The sequence below is a fragment of the Corvus moneduloides genome, chromosome 4 (genome assembly GCF_009650955.1).
Source record: "Corvus moneduloides isolate bCorMon1 chromosome 4, bCorMon1.pri, whole genome shotgun sequence".
NCBI lineage: Eukaryota > Metazoa > Chordata > Aves > Passeriformes > Corvidae > Corvus > Corvus moneduloides.
In genome coordinates, this window is record NC_045479.1 from 68,551,104 (window position 1) to 68,564,069 (window position 12,966).

Consider the following 12,966-nt stretch of genomic DNA (forward strand, 5'->3'; position numbering starts at 1 on the left):
ACTATCCCTGCAGCCTGACCCAGCACGCTGCACGTGAATGAAACTGTGCAAGACCAGAGAAGATAGAAAGGATTCTGGGATTACTGCTTCAGAGGGGATTTTTCTCTCTCACTTGATGTATTTTAAGGATTTTTTAAGATGCCTTGATCTGCCTACATCTGCTTACATCTAATCTAGCATGAAATGCAATCCAGGCAGTCCTGGCTGCAAGTCTTCCCCTGCAAAGTTTCCAGCATCTTAGTGATGAAGAATGGTGTCAGCTTTGTTTCAGGTTTCACATTTTTTTCACTCGGATGAGTTCTTTGTAGCAAAACTATTTGCTTAACGCCGAGCCAACTGCGAGTGCCAAGGCAGAGCTGCCCTGTGCCATATCCACATATACAGGGTCAGATTCCCTTTTGCCTGAAACCCGAGAAGGGCAATTCATCCAGTTTGCATCTCCTTGATCCAGGAGATGATCTCATGGTTTAGGCTGATGTCAGCCTCCAGGCATGCCCAACTGTCCCCCTACCCTGAGTTTTGTAGATCCTGGCTCCTTTCCACGCCTGCCTGCCTCCCTAGCAGGGATTTCTGCAGAAGTGCACAGCTGTAAGGGAGGCTCCACGGGCAGACACTGAGGTCCCTCCAGGGATCCAGATCAGCCCAAAAGATGTACGGGGACAATGATGAAGCAAATCCACGCAGGGTGCCAACAAATATATTGGAAGGGCCCTACCCCAACACCACTGACATCAACGTCATTAATGGTACCACTGGGTATCACCCCTGAACTGGTGGCTGCATGTCTGAGCACCCTAAGCCATCCTTGGGGATGCAGGGCCTCACTTGGGAGCTGGTTTTTGGGAGGCCCTGGATTTGCAGTTGGCAGGCTTTGGAGCATAGATGCATAGGGAGAGCAGAGTCAGCCTTCTGTCACCCCAGCATAACTGCAGTGGCATGAGCAAGCCAGGTTTTAACAAGTAAATCTACATAAAAGCTTTCTCTGAGAGTGAGTACTTAATACAACAACCAGCTGTCTCTTCAATTCTTGCTGAGGCAGCCGATCTTCTCACCATTATTCACAGAGGAGGAAAAACAGGGGAAAAAAATAAAAAAGCAGCAAGCCTGTTTGCTGGAGTAAGCAAAGCACCAGAGAAATTATGATACCTGACAGACAGAGATGTCAAGTGCTTTTTTTTGTTTTTTTCATTTCCTAACCATCCATCCATTTCTTGACAGAAAAAAAGAGCTCTTACTGCTGGGGTGCAAAGAGGTAATTAACCCCTTAAAGGTCAATCCCACAGCTTTCTGTACATGCGCCACACAATCTAATTACCATCACTTTTATATTAGCACTTACCAACACAGGATGTGAATGTCTCCTCTTTAGTTCAGCTGGCCCTGTACTCTGCTGTGTAACCTCTGACAGAAAAACAATTACCATAGGAGAATAGCAGTGGGCACCAGCAGAGCCTCCAGACTGGGAAACTGGCGTACGGGACCACCCAGGCCTGCAAGGGCTGTATTTTTTGACCCAAAGACAACTGTGGCTTGAATAGATGGGTCTGTCCCACAGAGTCATTCAGGAATGTTCATCTGAATTAATTAAATGCCAGAATTTATGTTAGGGCATATTACACTTCTGCATGGCCAGTTTTATTCAGAATTAATTTAGCCTTTGATTCCGAGTTAAATTGCACAGAAGAGTTTAATAAGAGGTAACTAATGGGTTTCAAAACTAAATTTGGATTTGTCTTCCTGGAGGCTATGGGGTCAGCTCTGGAGGGATGGGGCATAACAGAGATAAGAATCTGGGACAGAGAGGTTTTTCAGGGAGCTTGTCAATGGGCCGCTGAAAAGGAGCAAAGAGGTACAATTTTTTAATTACCCCTGCAACCTTCACGTAAATCTTGAGAAGGGGTGATTCTTCCACACTTATTCTCTTTAACATGAGGAACAGCACTGCGTCCTGGCATGGAGCAAGGGGCCCCTTTGACCATCATCTGATTTATGGGAGACCAGGCGCCCTCACACTTCCACCCACATTAGGAAAATCTTTCATTGCTGTTTTTTGTTTAGTTTCACGTTGGGTATAGCCCTGACCTCCCAGGATTTGCAGGAGGACACCTCCCCTCCTCACTCCCTGTTCTTTATCCCAGCAGCAGCTCCTGGCTGTAGGTGCAGGCATGTAAGGAGTGAGGCAGTGACTGTGCATGAATCACTGCCTGAACATCCTGTCTCCTGAGGAAATGGGGATGGAAAGCACCAGCAGAAGTTTAGCTGACCTGCTAGGAACAATTCACTCTGTTTAACAGGAAAAATAGCCTCAGACCTCAGTAAGGCAAGGATGTGATTTGTAATAAGGAATTAAATGGTGCCTCTTCCAAAGGATCTAGGATAGCAAAGATGAGGGGGAGAAGGGAAGAGATGCCTAAATATTTAGAAATTATTTTTAAAATCCCTGTTCAGCAGAAACTAGCTAAAGCAGAGTATGATTTGCTAGCTAGACAGTATTGCTTAACAAGACACGTGCACATTACTGCCATTAAGCAATCAATAAACCTGGGTGCAGTGCTACACACAGTTTATTGTTCTTCCCCTTGCTTTGCTCTGACTCAGCACTGAGTCTGTACGATTGCACAGGTATTACCCAGGCAGCAGAGAGTTTCTTGTGATAAACTGTGGTGTAGCCAAGGAAAAAAAAAAAAAACCAAAACCAACCCCACAAGCAAATCAAGCATGTTTTTCTCCATCTGACTTACAAGCTTTTTTTTTCTCTTTAACTAGAACCTCAGACTGCTGCTTCTCAGCAGTCCAACTCTTCAAACCATGCACTGCCTTCACAAACCTGTCTAGCAGACGATTCCTCTTTCAGCGTGTTCACACCTGCACAATTACCATAAGTGGAAGAAATTTCCTCTATTCTACAGCAAACAATGGATAGGATTGCATTTCTCTTACTGCTCAAAACCAGAACACAGTTGCTTTCAGAGCAGATTATGAAACTCCCCACACGTCAGGTCAGAAAAAGTCTGTGTCACATAAAGGTGACTATGTGCTGTTGTTCCCCACAGCCAGCTAATGGAGCTGTGACAGTCCAGTTCTAGAGATCCTATTTGCCTCCTCAAACAGATTCTAAGCCATTCTAAGCATGTTTTCCACGTCTTAATGTCTCAATTGAATACATTAAGAAAACTCCCCTCTTGATGTAGTACCAAACACAGGTACCCAGTGGGACCCTCACCCTGCTCTGAAGCCTCCGAGCAAGGGGAGCCTCCTCACGAATTTCACTGTAACTAATTACTGTCTGAAATTAGGCACATGCTTAAATGCTTTGTCAGGCCCAGGCTCCTGGATTAACTGCAGACTCAGCCTCTCCCAGTACATCACTCCACAGCGAGCTCCTTCCCACTCCGTCCCCACCCATCCCAGTCTTCGGGGAATGTTGCCATGGATTTCCACGGGACGCAAGAGAGTCCATATTGGAAGAACCCTGTTAAGGTTGCTAGGCATAAATATTGACTTAACGGCTCTTCCGCCTTTTTTCTTTTTTAAGAACAGATTTGTTGGCCATGGCTGGAAAAATAGAATTATGGAGTATGCATGATTCACTCTGGCACTCACACAAACATGCAGATCAGTTGGCTGGCAGCTCGGCTCCTCTGTTCGCAGAACATCGCTCCTAAAATGTGTCATTTTGTTTTGGCAGCAAGAGCGTCCAAGCCCACAGACAGAGAGATAAAATCTCCCACCTTCCATGTTCTTCACATGGGGGTCACTGACCTCACCCTGCACAGAATATTGGATTAATACTCCCAACAGCTTTTCAGTTCAGACACACAGAAGGACTGACAGAAGTTTTGGTTTCACACTAAGAGCCTGGCCCAGAAACCTCTCCTCTCGCACCCACTCTCCTGGGTCTGCTGACAGAAGAGAGGGCAGGAAAGCAACTGCAGGTAAAATTGTTTACTCGAAAGTCTTTCCAATAAAGGCTGTTTCACAGCCAATAAAAATATTGAGACAGAAAATAACCCTTGTAACAGAAAAGAAAGTAGCAGTGGTGAGAGGGGACCCAACGCTTCTGCTCACTGGATTCATGTTTTCATCACCAGGCTCTACTGCCTATAGTACTCCATGCTCAGACTTTTAATCCTGAATGCAAAAAAATGTTCCTTGAAATATTACTTCAATACACAGAATCATTCAAATTCTCTCCCATATTGACTCTGCCAGATCTGAACGATTTGGCAGGACTGGCAGGGAGATGAATCTTCACCAGAAATTCCTGAGGGTACAAAGTATATGGGACACTGTGGGTATTGATCCTGGATATGCCAGCACAATCTCTGAATGTTTCTAAAAACCTGCTCACCCTACACAGGGGCATGAGCAGCACACCTGAGAGCTGGCAGAGACTGTAGGGAGTATATTCAGGATTTCCTACCAGACCCCAATTTGATATACAACTGGGGAACTCAAGAAGAGTTGCTGCATTTCACAACGCTTAGCGGAGGTCTCCCAGAAAGCACAGAGCTTGTAAGGAAGAAAACAAAATTCTAATGATTGAAGATAGGAGGAGAAAGTCCAGTGTAAGACAAAAGATCCTTCTCTGAAGGATAATTAAGGAGTTTGCCTGCATTTTAGCTAGGCAGGGTGTCTTTGGGACTTTCATCCCATCAGAGTTGAAGCACCCTCAAAAGACAGGGAGATTAGGATCAACCCATGTTCATATTTATATTTGCTTTGCATCCATCCTCTGTGTCTCTACACCTTCCCCTCAGGGAACAGGGACCAACTGCTCTTGCCAGGCATCCTCTGCATATCCTCCAGATGAGTTGGTTCAGGGCATGGTACATTAACGCTGCGGCACCTCACAGCTCTGCAGGGAAGCCCAGGGCTCTGGAGTCCCACCCACTCATTAGACAACACAACAACTAGCCATCCCCACTCGGTGTTAAGCTACAAGAAACAAAAGAAGGGCACTTAGATGGAGCTTAGCAGCAGCTGCTCAGGATCCATTCAACTGCTCTCAAATCTATTTTTACTGACAGCTTTTGAAGCAGTGAATTCATTGAACAGAGAAACAGGTTGATATCCCTTCTCCTCAACTGTAGGCAGACTCTAGATTGTTATTTGCTAAACGTTTCCTTGGTGGCACATACAAATTCAAAACTGCATCTGTAGGCACGGATGTCTATTTTCAGAATAAAGACAATGACAGGCAAAGTTTGTATTAGCAACAGCTAAGTAGAAGACAGCACGAGATAAAAAAGGGACATTCTCTTTTAAGGCCTTAACGTGCACAGGACAAGAGATTGAATAGATCTAATTGCATGAAATTAAGGAATTTTCCGCCCACTCACTCTCCTGCCCTTGCAGCTGGAATAGCACAGGGCGCTGCCTCCTGGTTTTTCAGGAAATTGTTTGCAGGGAACAGAAACGTTTCACCATGCAGAAGCAAGAAATAACCTAAATGATTTCTCTGCTCTACCAGCTCAGGGTCAAGGCTGATGCAAGGCAATTCTTCCTGCACGTGGATATTGCTGCTCTTACACCACACACAAGTACCAGGGGACAAACCCATCAACATAAACACTCTCAAGCTGTGGTTATGGGCCACTATTGCCTGGTTACAGAGATGGCAATGGTTGAGTTTTATGATAGGTTCTCAATAACACTACACAGCAAGACAACATGCTGCATTCATCACTGGGTTTACATTGTACTGACCTGAGGCGGGCCCAGCAATAGGAAGGCACTGCTACAAATAGTTGTAGCTGTTTGGAGTCCCCATTTATGTCTCGCCGCTGAAAAGGATCCCCTCTGCCTACTGAGATGACTGAATTTGCCCTTGAACCAGCTCCTTTGACTTGGGCTGTCTGAGCTTTTAGTTCATCCAGTAAGTTTTTAGGATCCGTTTTGTCACGCGGTGCCCAGATGATCAGCCATCAGCTCTGACATGACCAAGCACTGGGGCAAGAAGTCCCACTTGGGACAGAAGTACAGCAGGAATCAGTGCTCCAGTCCAATGTGGAGTTAGTTCTATGTAATTGCACTACCTTCAACTCAGTGAGAAGAAAAGACTCTTTTAGAAGTTTAAAACCAACTACATGAACCAATCCTAAAGTAACCAATCTCTTTTCATTTCCTAGAATGAAAGTCAAGGGTGTTAAGTTCAGATCCAAATGTCTCAAGTCAGGTGGGATGAATCCCACCTTCAGGGCATAAGATGAGGAAGAGGTAAGGATCAAGGCTCTAATAACTACAATGAATTCACAGCAATTGAGAAATGCTTTTTCATATCTATGTATTCCAGCCAAAGTAAGGAGAAAACACATCCCCCTTCCAGAAGTACAGAGGTACCACTCGTCTGCATGGCACAGGTTAACAACATCTCTTATGACAATTCATACCATGTCATAATTTTAGAGCAACTAGGAAACAAACTGTTTTAAGCATTTAAAAATTATAACCCTGCTCCTGCTCTCCTCAAAGCCTGTGACACAACTGCTGACATTCTTAGTGGATAAGGTCTTTTTATGGCATTATAGACTTACTCCAGCCTAACTTCTCTTCTTTCCCACTTTGCAGTTATCTGGCTGCATTCATAAAAAAAAGAAAAGGAGCATTTCTCAAAACAGTTTCAGCACCATTTAAATTTGCGTGATCTTGTCTGCCTGTGATGGGCTGAACAACTCGTCAGTCACATCTGTCAATCACTGTTCCTTAAATGCAAGAGTCTAACTGAAGCAAAGAGGCAGAAATGAAGGTCTGGTACTCACTTTCTCAGCACTGCAATTTCATTCTCTATGCTGCTTTCCTTTCCCTTCAGTGCCTTCTTGGGAATACATTTGACTGCAAAGAGTTTCCCACTCGCTCTCTCTTCAGCCAAAACAACTTCGGAGAATGCACCCCTGAAAGAAGAGAAGAAAAGCCCTGGTTTAAAGTGGTGCTTTTCCTTTGAAAGCTGTTAAGTGAAACACAACCATCGAATATAGTTCTTCTGGTGTCCTTTGGAAGCTGCTCTTGTTAAACACAGAAATGACATTACAAACATCTTTCTTTGCCTTTACAAACATATGGAGACATTCACACTCATGCAAAACATTAAAGGCTTACCAAACACAACAATTTTAATAAAAAAATCACAGTCCAGCAGAGATATGAGCAGAGCTTGAAAATGAGAAAGTACCATTTCTGTACACAGGGGCATGGGCCATAGTCTGGCTGCTGACTTGGCCAATGACGTACTTTTCCCCTTTCTGAGACTTTTGGAGGTTTAATTCACAAAGCAACACAAAGTCCCCAGGACTAAGTGACACACCAGTGCCAGGAATGCTCCTGGTTCCTCAGTCACCACAAGAGGTCAGGGCCCCCACTCTGGCCCTCCCTGGCTGCCCAGAGCTTCTCCTCACCGTTGGATCAACCCTGACTCAGACTGCATCAGAATTTCTCTATGTATACAGAGTTATTCCACAACACAAACTGATGTGTGTAACCACTAAAGCCGAAGAACTAGATTAAATCACAAGTCCAAACGTTGGCCTTAGTAGCAGCCTCCCTATGGTTACCCCAGAGAGGGTTACACAAATAAAGAAACATCATCACAGCAGCCAGTCACTAATTGCCAAGAGTGGGCAGTGCCTCTCCTTCATTAAGTAATTTCATAACAGAGTACTATTTTTTGCACTGTCAGTGCTTCCTCCCAAGCCTCTGGACCTGACTGAGAAGAGGCCAAGAAAATGTTACAGTCAGTGCTATACACACATTTTTTCTGTTCCCAGAGTTTTTTGAGCATTTGAGCATCATTCAGACACTGCTACTCTGGCCAGACTTTGCTGTGTTACATTAGGACCATCCTTATGTTCTAGAACTTGTTACTGGTTTAGCAGCAAGAAACTGGGCAAGAGAGAGCATTGACCTGATGAGGAACAGCAAATCATTGTTCCTATTCAAGAAAACCTCCTCCTGAAGCACCCACTTTGTCCAAGAGAGATCAGATCCAAGGACTTGTCTAACCCAATGACAACTGAAGGATCAGGTAGAGCAAGCTGGTCTAGTGGGAGGTGTCCCCTTCCCATGGCAGGGGGTTGGAACAATATGATCTTTAAAGTTCCTGCCAACCCAAACCTTTCTTTGATTCTGTGATCCACCAGCTGAAGGTTTGTGTTTTATTTATAAGAAATAAAAATAGTATTTCCTTTATTATTTCCCCTCATCAGCAGATTATTCTGCTCTCGTACGTAGCTCACTCCGATAAATGCTCAGGAGGGTGCTGAGCAAACCCAACTACGCTCCAGCCGGCTCTCAAAAGGCTAATGTTTGGTCACAGCATCATTTGGCTACCACCAACTTTCTCTGGCTTTCATTCCCTACAACTGCTGCTTATCTAGATGTTTGTGGATAAACAAAAGAACTTCCTTTCCTGGGCAGGCTCCTCCTTTTTAAGTCATGCACTTGGATGACACAACCAGGCAGCTGTGACCTCACCAACAGCTCCCAAGTTGCAAAACAGCCACATGAACCAGTAAGTGGATAAGCAAAAGGAAGAGGCTGCTGCTCTGGTAACAAAGTACCTGTTTACCCAGAAATGTTTTTGGAGCCAGCAGATAGGGAAATAGTGATAGGAAGTTTAGGAACGGATGAAAAAAGACTTTTGCATGCTGTTATACAGCAGATGTTTGACAGCTTGTCTTAATGGGGCAGTGATCCTATGAACCAAGAATGTTTTACCTCATTTTTACTAAAAAGGACAGAATATGGCTATATTTATGCCACTTGGAATAGCAGAATGATCCACTGTTTTCTGCTTTGTATATAATCCACCACAGCATGTCACAGCGTCACGGGCTCCAATTTAGGGTCCACACAACTGATCCAAATGGCTTGCACAAATAAGCCACCCAGAGAGTTTTTAATTGTGTTTTTTGCTTTCCTGTTATCGACAGCCCTAGCCATCCAATTTACCAAATAAGGTTTTCATCCTAACCCTCATGCTTGGGACAGCCAGACCAGAACTTCAATAAAACCCTTTTGCTGGAAAGCCCTAAGACCTCTCGGTGCTTACCAGCTTTGGTTGCAGACCAGAGCACCCAGAAACTCACAGAGCTGCTCCCAGCTATATTTCATGAACCCCTTAAGTCGTGTCTACTTAAGCTTTCAACACTGCACTTCACTCCAGCTGTGTCTTGAACAAGCTCCTTGCCTTCAGTTAAATGCTGTGAGAAGCTGCAATATTCACACCAGTCGTCTACTGATCACACAGCTCTCCAGTGTTTATGACATTATAAAAACACAGGGAGCTCCCATCCCAATTGGGTTTCACTGCTGATCTCAGACAACAAAATAATGGAAATCCCTTTATTTCCCCTCTACACAATAAAGCACTTCTATTTCAGCTGGCTCCATCATTTCACTGGATTTTTTCCTCCACTTACCAGGACAGATATGGTTTCACTGGTTGGAAAGAGCCTCTGTGAATTTAAATGAAAATTTTTTGGGGAGCTCCGAGATACTCATGCAACCCTATTCCCTATCTCCTTAACAACCTTTCTCATTAAAGCATGAAATAACCTGAAGCTCAGCTGAAGTGTTTGGTCACATGTCAGCCCTGGGCACCGACAGGGTGCTTTTTCACATTGATTTTTGTATGAGGCCATGGCATGAAATTACTAATGCTGGGAAGAGTTCCTGGGCAATGGGAGGGGGAGAGCTGGGGTGGATCTGCTGGGAAGGCAGGAGGGAGATGCGAGGAGGCAGAAGTGAGGCAGTCTGCTCTATCCTGTGCATTAGACACACTCCAGTGCTCGCAGAGCAAGGGAGGGGGGCAAAGCAACAAGTCAATGCACAGAAGAATGTAAAGGGAAGTGCTGGAAGGAAAGGGAAGAAAGGGAACAGATGCAGACAGGGATGAGAGTGCTAAACAGGGACTCAGCAATATCGGGCAAGAAGAAAGAAATGGTGGGAGGGAGCACCAGCAAGGGAGAGGCAGCAGAGATTCTCCTGGGTTCTGCTGGAGTCAGGGAAGAGTATTGAATAGATGGGAAAGCAATTATCGTAATTTCAAACATACAGCTGAATTCATCCACCCTTAACGACACAGTCCAGCCTCCACTAAACCTCTCTTGACTCAGGCATGAATAGGTAAATACTAGACAGCAAGTCATTTTCTTGCTAACAGAAATATATCCTACAGCAAATCCCCACCTCCTCAAAAAAGTTCCCCAGAACTACCAGCGTAGCAGGCTTGCTAAAGATTTTTTTTTCCCAAAAAGGAATTAACATTGCCTTTAAAATAATGATATTAATGAAGAAGCAATTTATCTCTCAGAATTAATTACAATTCTTTACTGAGGTTTAAAATTTAATTGTGTGCCAAGTTCTATAAAGAACCTTGGGGTTGGAAAATATTGCATTTTACACCATCAACATGACAGGACTTTTATGAGAAGGCCATGGCTTCCACTAAGCATCACCAAGCAGTGCTGCATGATAAAAAGGAAAAAAAAAACACAATAGTCACACTGTGGTACAGATTTTTTTTTTTAAATTGGGAAAAGAAGTTAACTAGTTAAAAGTTATGATTGTAAATGTGTATGCAATGGTTGGGATGCACCATTCCCTTCAGCTGGGAAGGAGATAATTGCAACCTTTCCAACACACGCACAGACAAAGTTTTCGCCTCTCTGAAGAGGAGCTTCAAAATCCTTCTGGAATTTTCCCTGTCCTGCCTGCAGATCATAGCAAACAAGTAAAAAAGTATCATGGCTTTGAGGAAGTAGCACAGTGGTGGAAATGGGTAAGCAAGAAACTTCTGCAAAATGAAACCACTTTTAGCTGCCAAAATCCATGTGCAGCAACAACCTATTTTTGAAAGTTTTCACCATGTTAGCATTTACCCTGGAGGAACTGCTCTTTTCAAACTTCTAATTAAGGCATGGAATAATTTTATGATTTAGATAATTTCCATATGAATTAGGAACAACGTAAGGGAAAAAAAAGAGGTTAAAGGACTTGATGAGTGACACTGAGATAACAGCAAATTCTAGAGGGTGCTTGAGATGTTTTGACTTCTCACCCCTTTGCACACACCTGGACTATGCAGTATCCTATGAGATGCCAATCTTTTAGAGTTTTAATTCATTTAAATTATTTCTCATGCATTATTTTTGTTTTATCTAGATTTAAAGATTAGAATTTCAAGATTAACACTGGAGTATGAACATTATTCATACCCAAAGAGACTGGATTTTCTATGAGAAAGCAGTGATTGCAAGGCTAGGCTGTCCTGCAGATCAAAGCAAAATAAAGAACAAGTAAGTTTTTCCTTCTTCTGTTGGAACTATAATTTAATATGAACACTTAATTTCTGAAATACAGTGAACAGCATATACTGTGACAGCAAATCTGTTCTCATTCAACAAAAAAATTGCTGTGACAAAAATACTGACAAAATGAAGACAAAGAGCTGATGGAAGGATAAAACTTCACTTTTTCCATTCAACCTCCTTGTTGTGCAGTTTTCCACTGCATTAGCAGGTGCTCTGTCACTAAGTCAACAGACATAGCCAGGAAACAGATTTCACATCTAGGCTGCACATAGCTAATGTTCTTAATTATGATACAGTTGGCTTTCCATTTGTACTTTGCCCCAGCCAAACCAGGGAAAAAAAAATAGTGAACACTCAACATCTGGAAAATATACCAAGTCCAACCCCCCTGAGACAGGAGATTGACTGAATCAAAGTGAAACCAACCAAACTAAAGGTCATTTTCATAGTGTGGCTTTGGCAACCACACTTAAATTCTGCTCCTTGACTCCCCAAAGAAAGGTGACTTTGGACTGCACCACAAACAGAGGCAGTATGTAGGGAAAAAAGTCTTCATTAGCATTTTCACAGCTTTCTCCATGGGCCTCAAGGAATTAACTGTGGGATGAGCTCAGGCTCTGTGTAACCAGCACACACCAGGAAGGTTCTGTTCCTGCAGACCACTTCTCTACTAAGCCATTTTTCTGCACAACTCATGTTCTCTCTTTTGTTTTTTTGTTTTTTTTTTTAATTTTCTACTCAGTTTTTTTTGTAAACACCTTCTCACTCTCCTCACACATGATCCAGGTGCGTCCCAACATAAACCCAAACTGAAGACGGAAATTAAGATTTTCTTTCCAAAGTCATGTCCATCAGTGTTCTGACAGCTGCATGAAAATGAATTTACAATTTAACTTTCAATAGCTCAGTGATGTCTGAATGCAAAGTTAACAACACCGAAGCGTGGAGGGGGTTTTTAACCAGCCAAGAGGAAATGGAAAGGACTTTGGGACAGTGCTACATATGGTATAGAAACCAAACTCCCCACATATTCCCAAGAACCAAATATAAATTCATGAGAAAAGCTGACTAATCTAGTTGCAGCCATCTATTCTTTAGAGCACAAATACTTTTTCTAGCTATTTTCATTCATCAAACACACAGTTTCAACCCTGCAGCCCCTTCTATGGCAATGCTTCCTCTGCCTGGGCAAGAACACAAAAACTGGGATCACTGTATTAACACTGGTATTTTTAGCCTCCCTACTCATTTAACTTCCACTGAGCCTCCCAGCCACAACTGAAAATGCTGTTTCCTACCCTGGGGCCCCATGAGTGCCTGCTCTAACACCAGACATGGCCCGGCCCTGGGCTGTGTCTGACCCTGGTTCCCCTCTCCAGGGCTGATCCCGATCCCTGGCCACAGTGATGATCCCATGGAGGTGCCTGATGCCGCAGGCTGGGGCTGCTGTTTACCCATTACAGATGATGAACAGCACTTCCCACTACGCCAAAGTGCTGTTGCTTTGTCCTGATGGACACTCCAACAACGGCAAGAGACACAGATATTTTTTGCTGGGCGTTCCTGTAGCAAGAAGCTTCTTTCTGGAGCACTGACACCTTTCTCTGTGCCCACTCCCTCAGCATTTTGTCCAAGTTAGGAGGTATCTTAAAACCCC

General features: G+C 43.7%; 1 protein-coding gene across 3 annotated transcripts in view; it reads right to left on the bottom strand.

The window, feature by feature from the left end:
• CAMK1D (calcium/calmodulin dependent protein kinase ID) overlaps nucleotides 1–12,966 on the bottom strand; it is a 210,567-nt gene that overhangs the window by 113,356 nt on the left and 84,245 nt on the right. For all 3 annotated transcript variants that reach the window (XM_032105583.1, XM_032105585.1, XM_032105584.1), the window contains exon 2: nucleotides 6,762–6,893. In XM_032105583.1, the coding sequence (XP_031961474.1) occupies nucleotides 6,762–6,893 (132 nt within the window). The remainder of the gene's footprint in view (nucleotides 1–6,761; nucleotides 6,894–12,966) is intronic.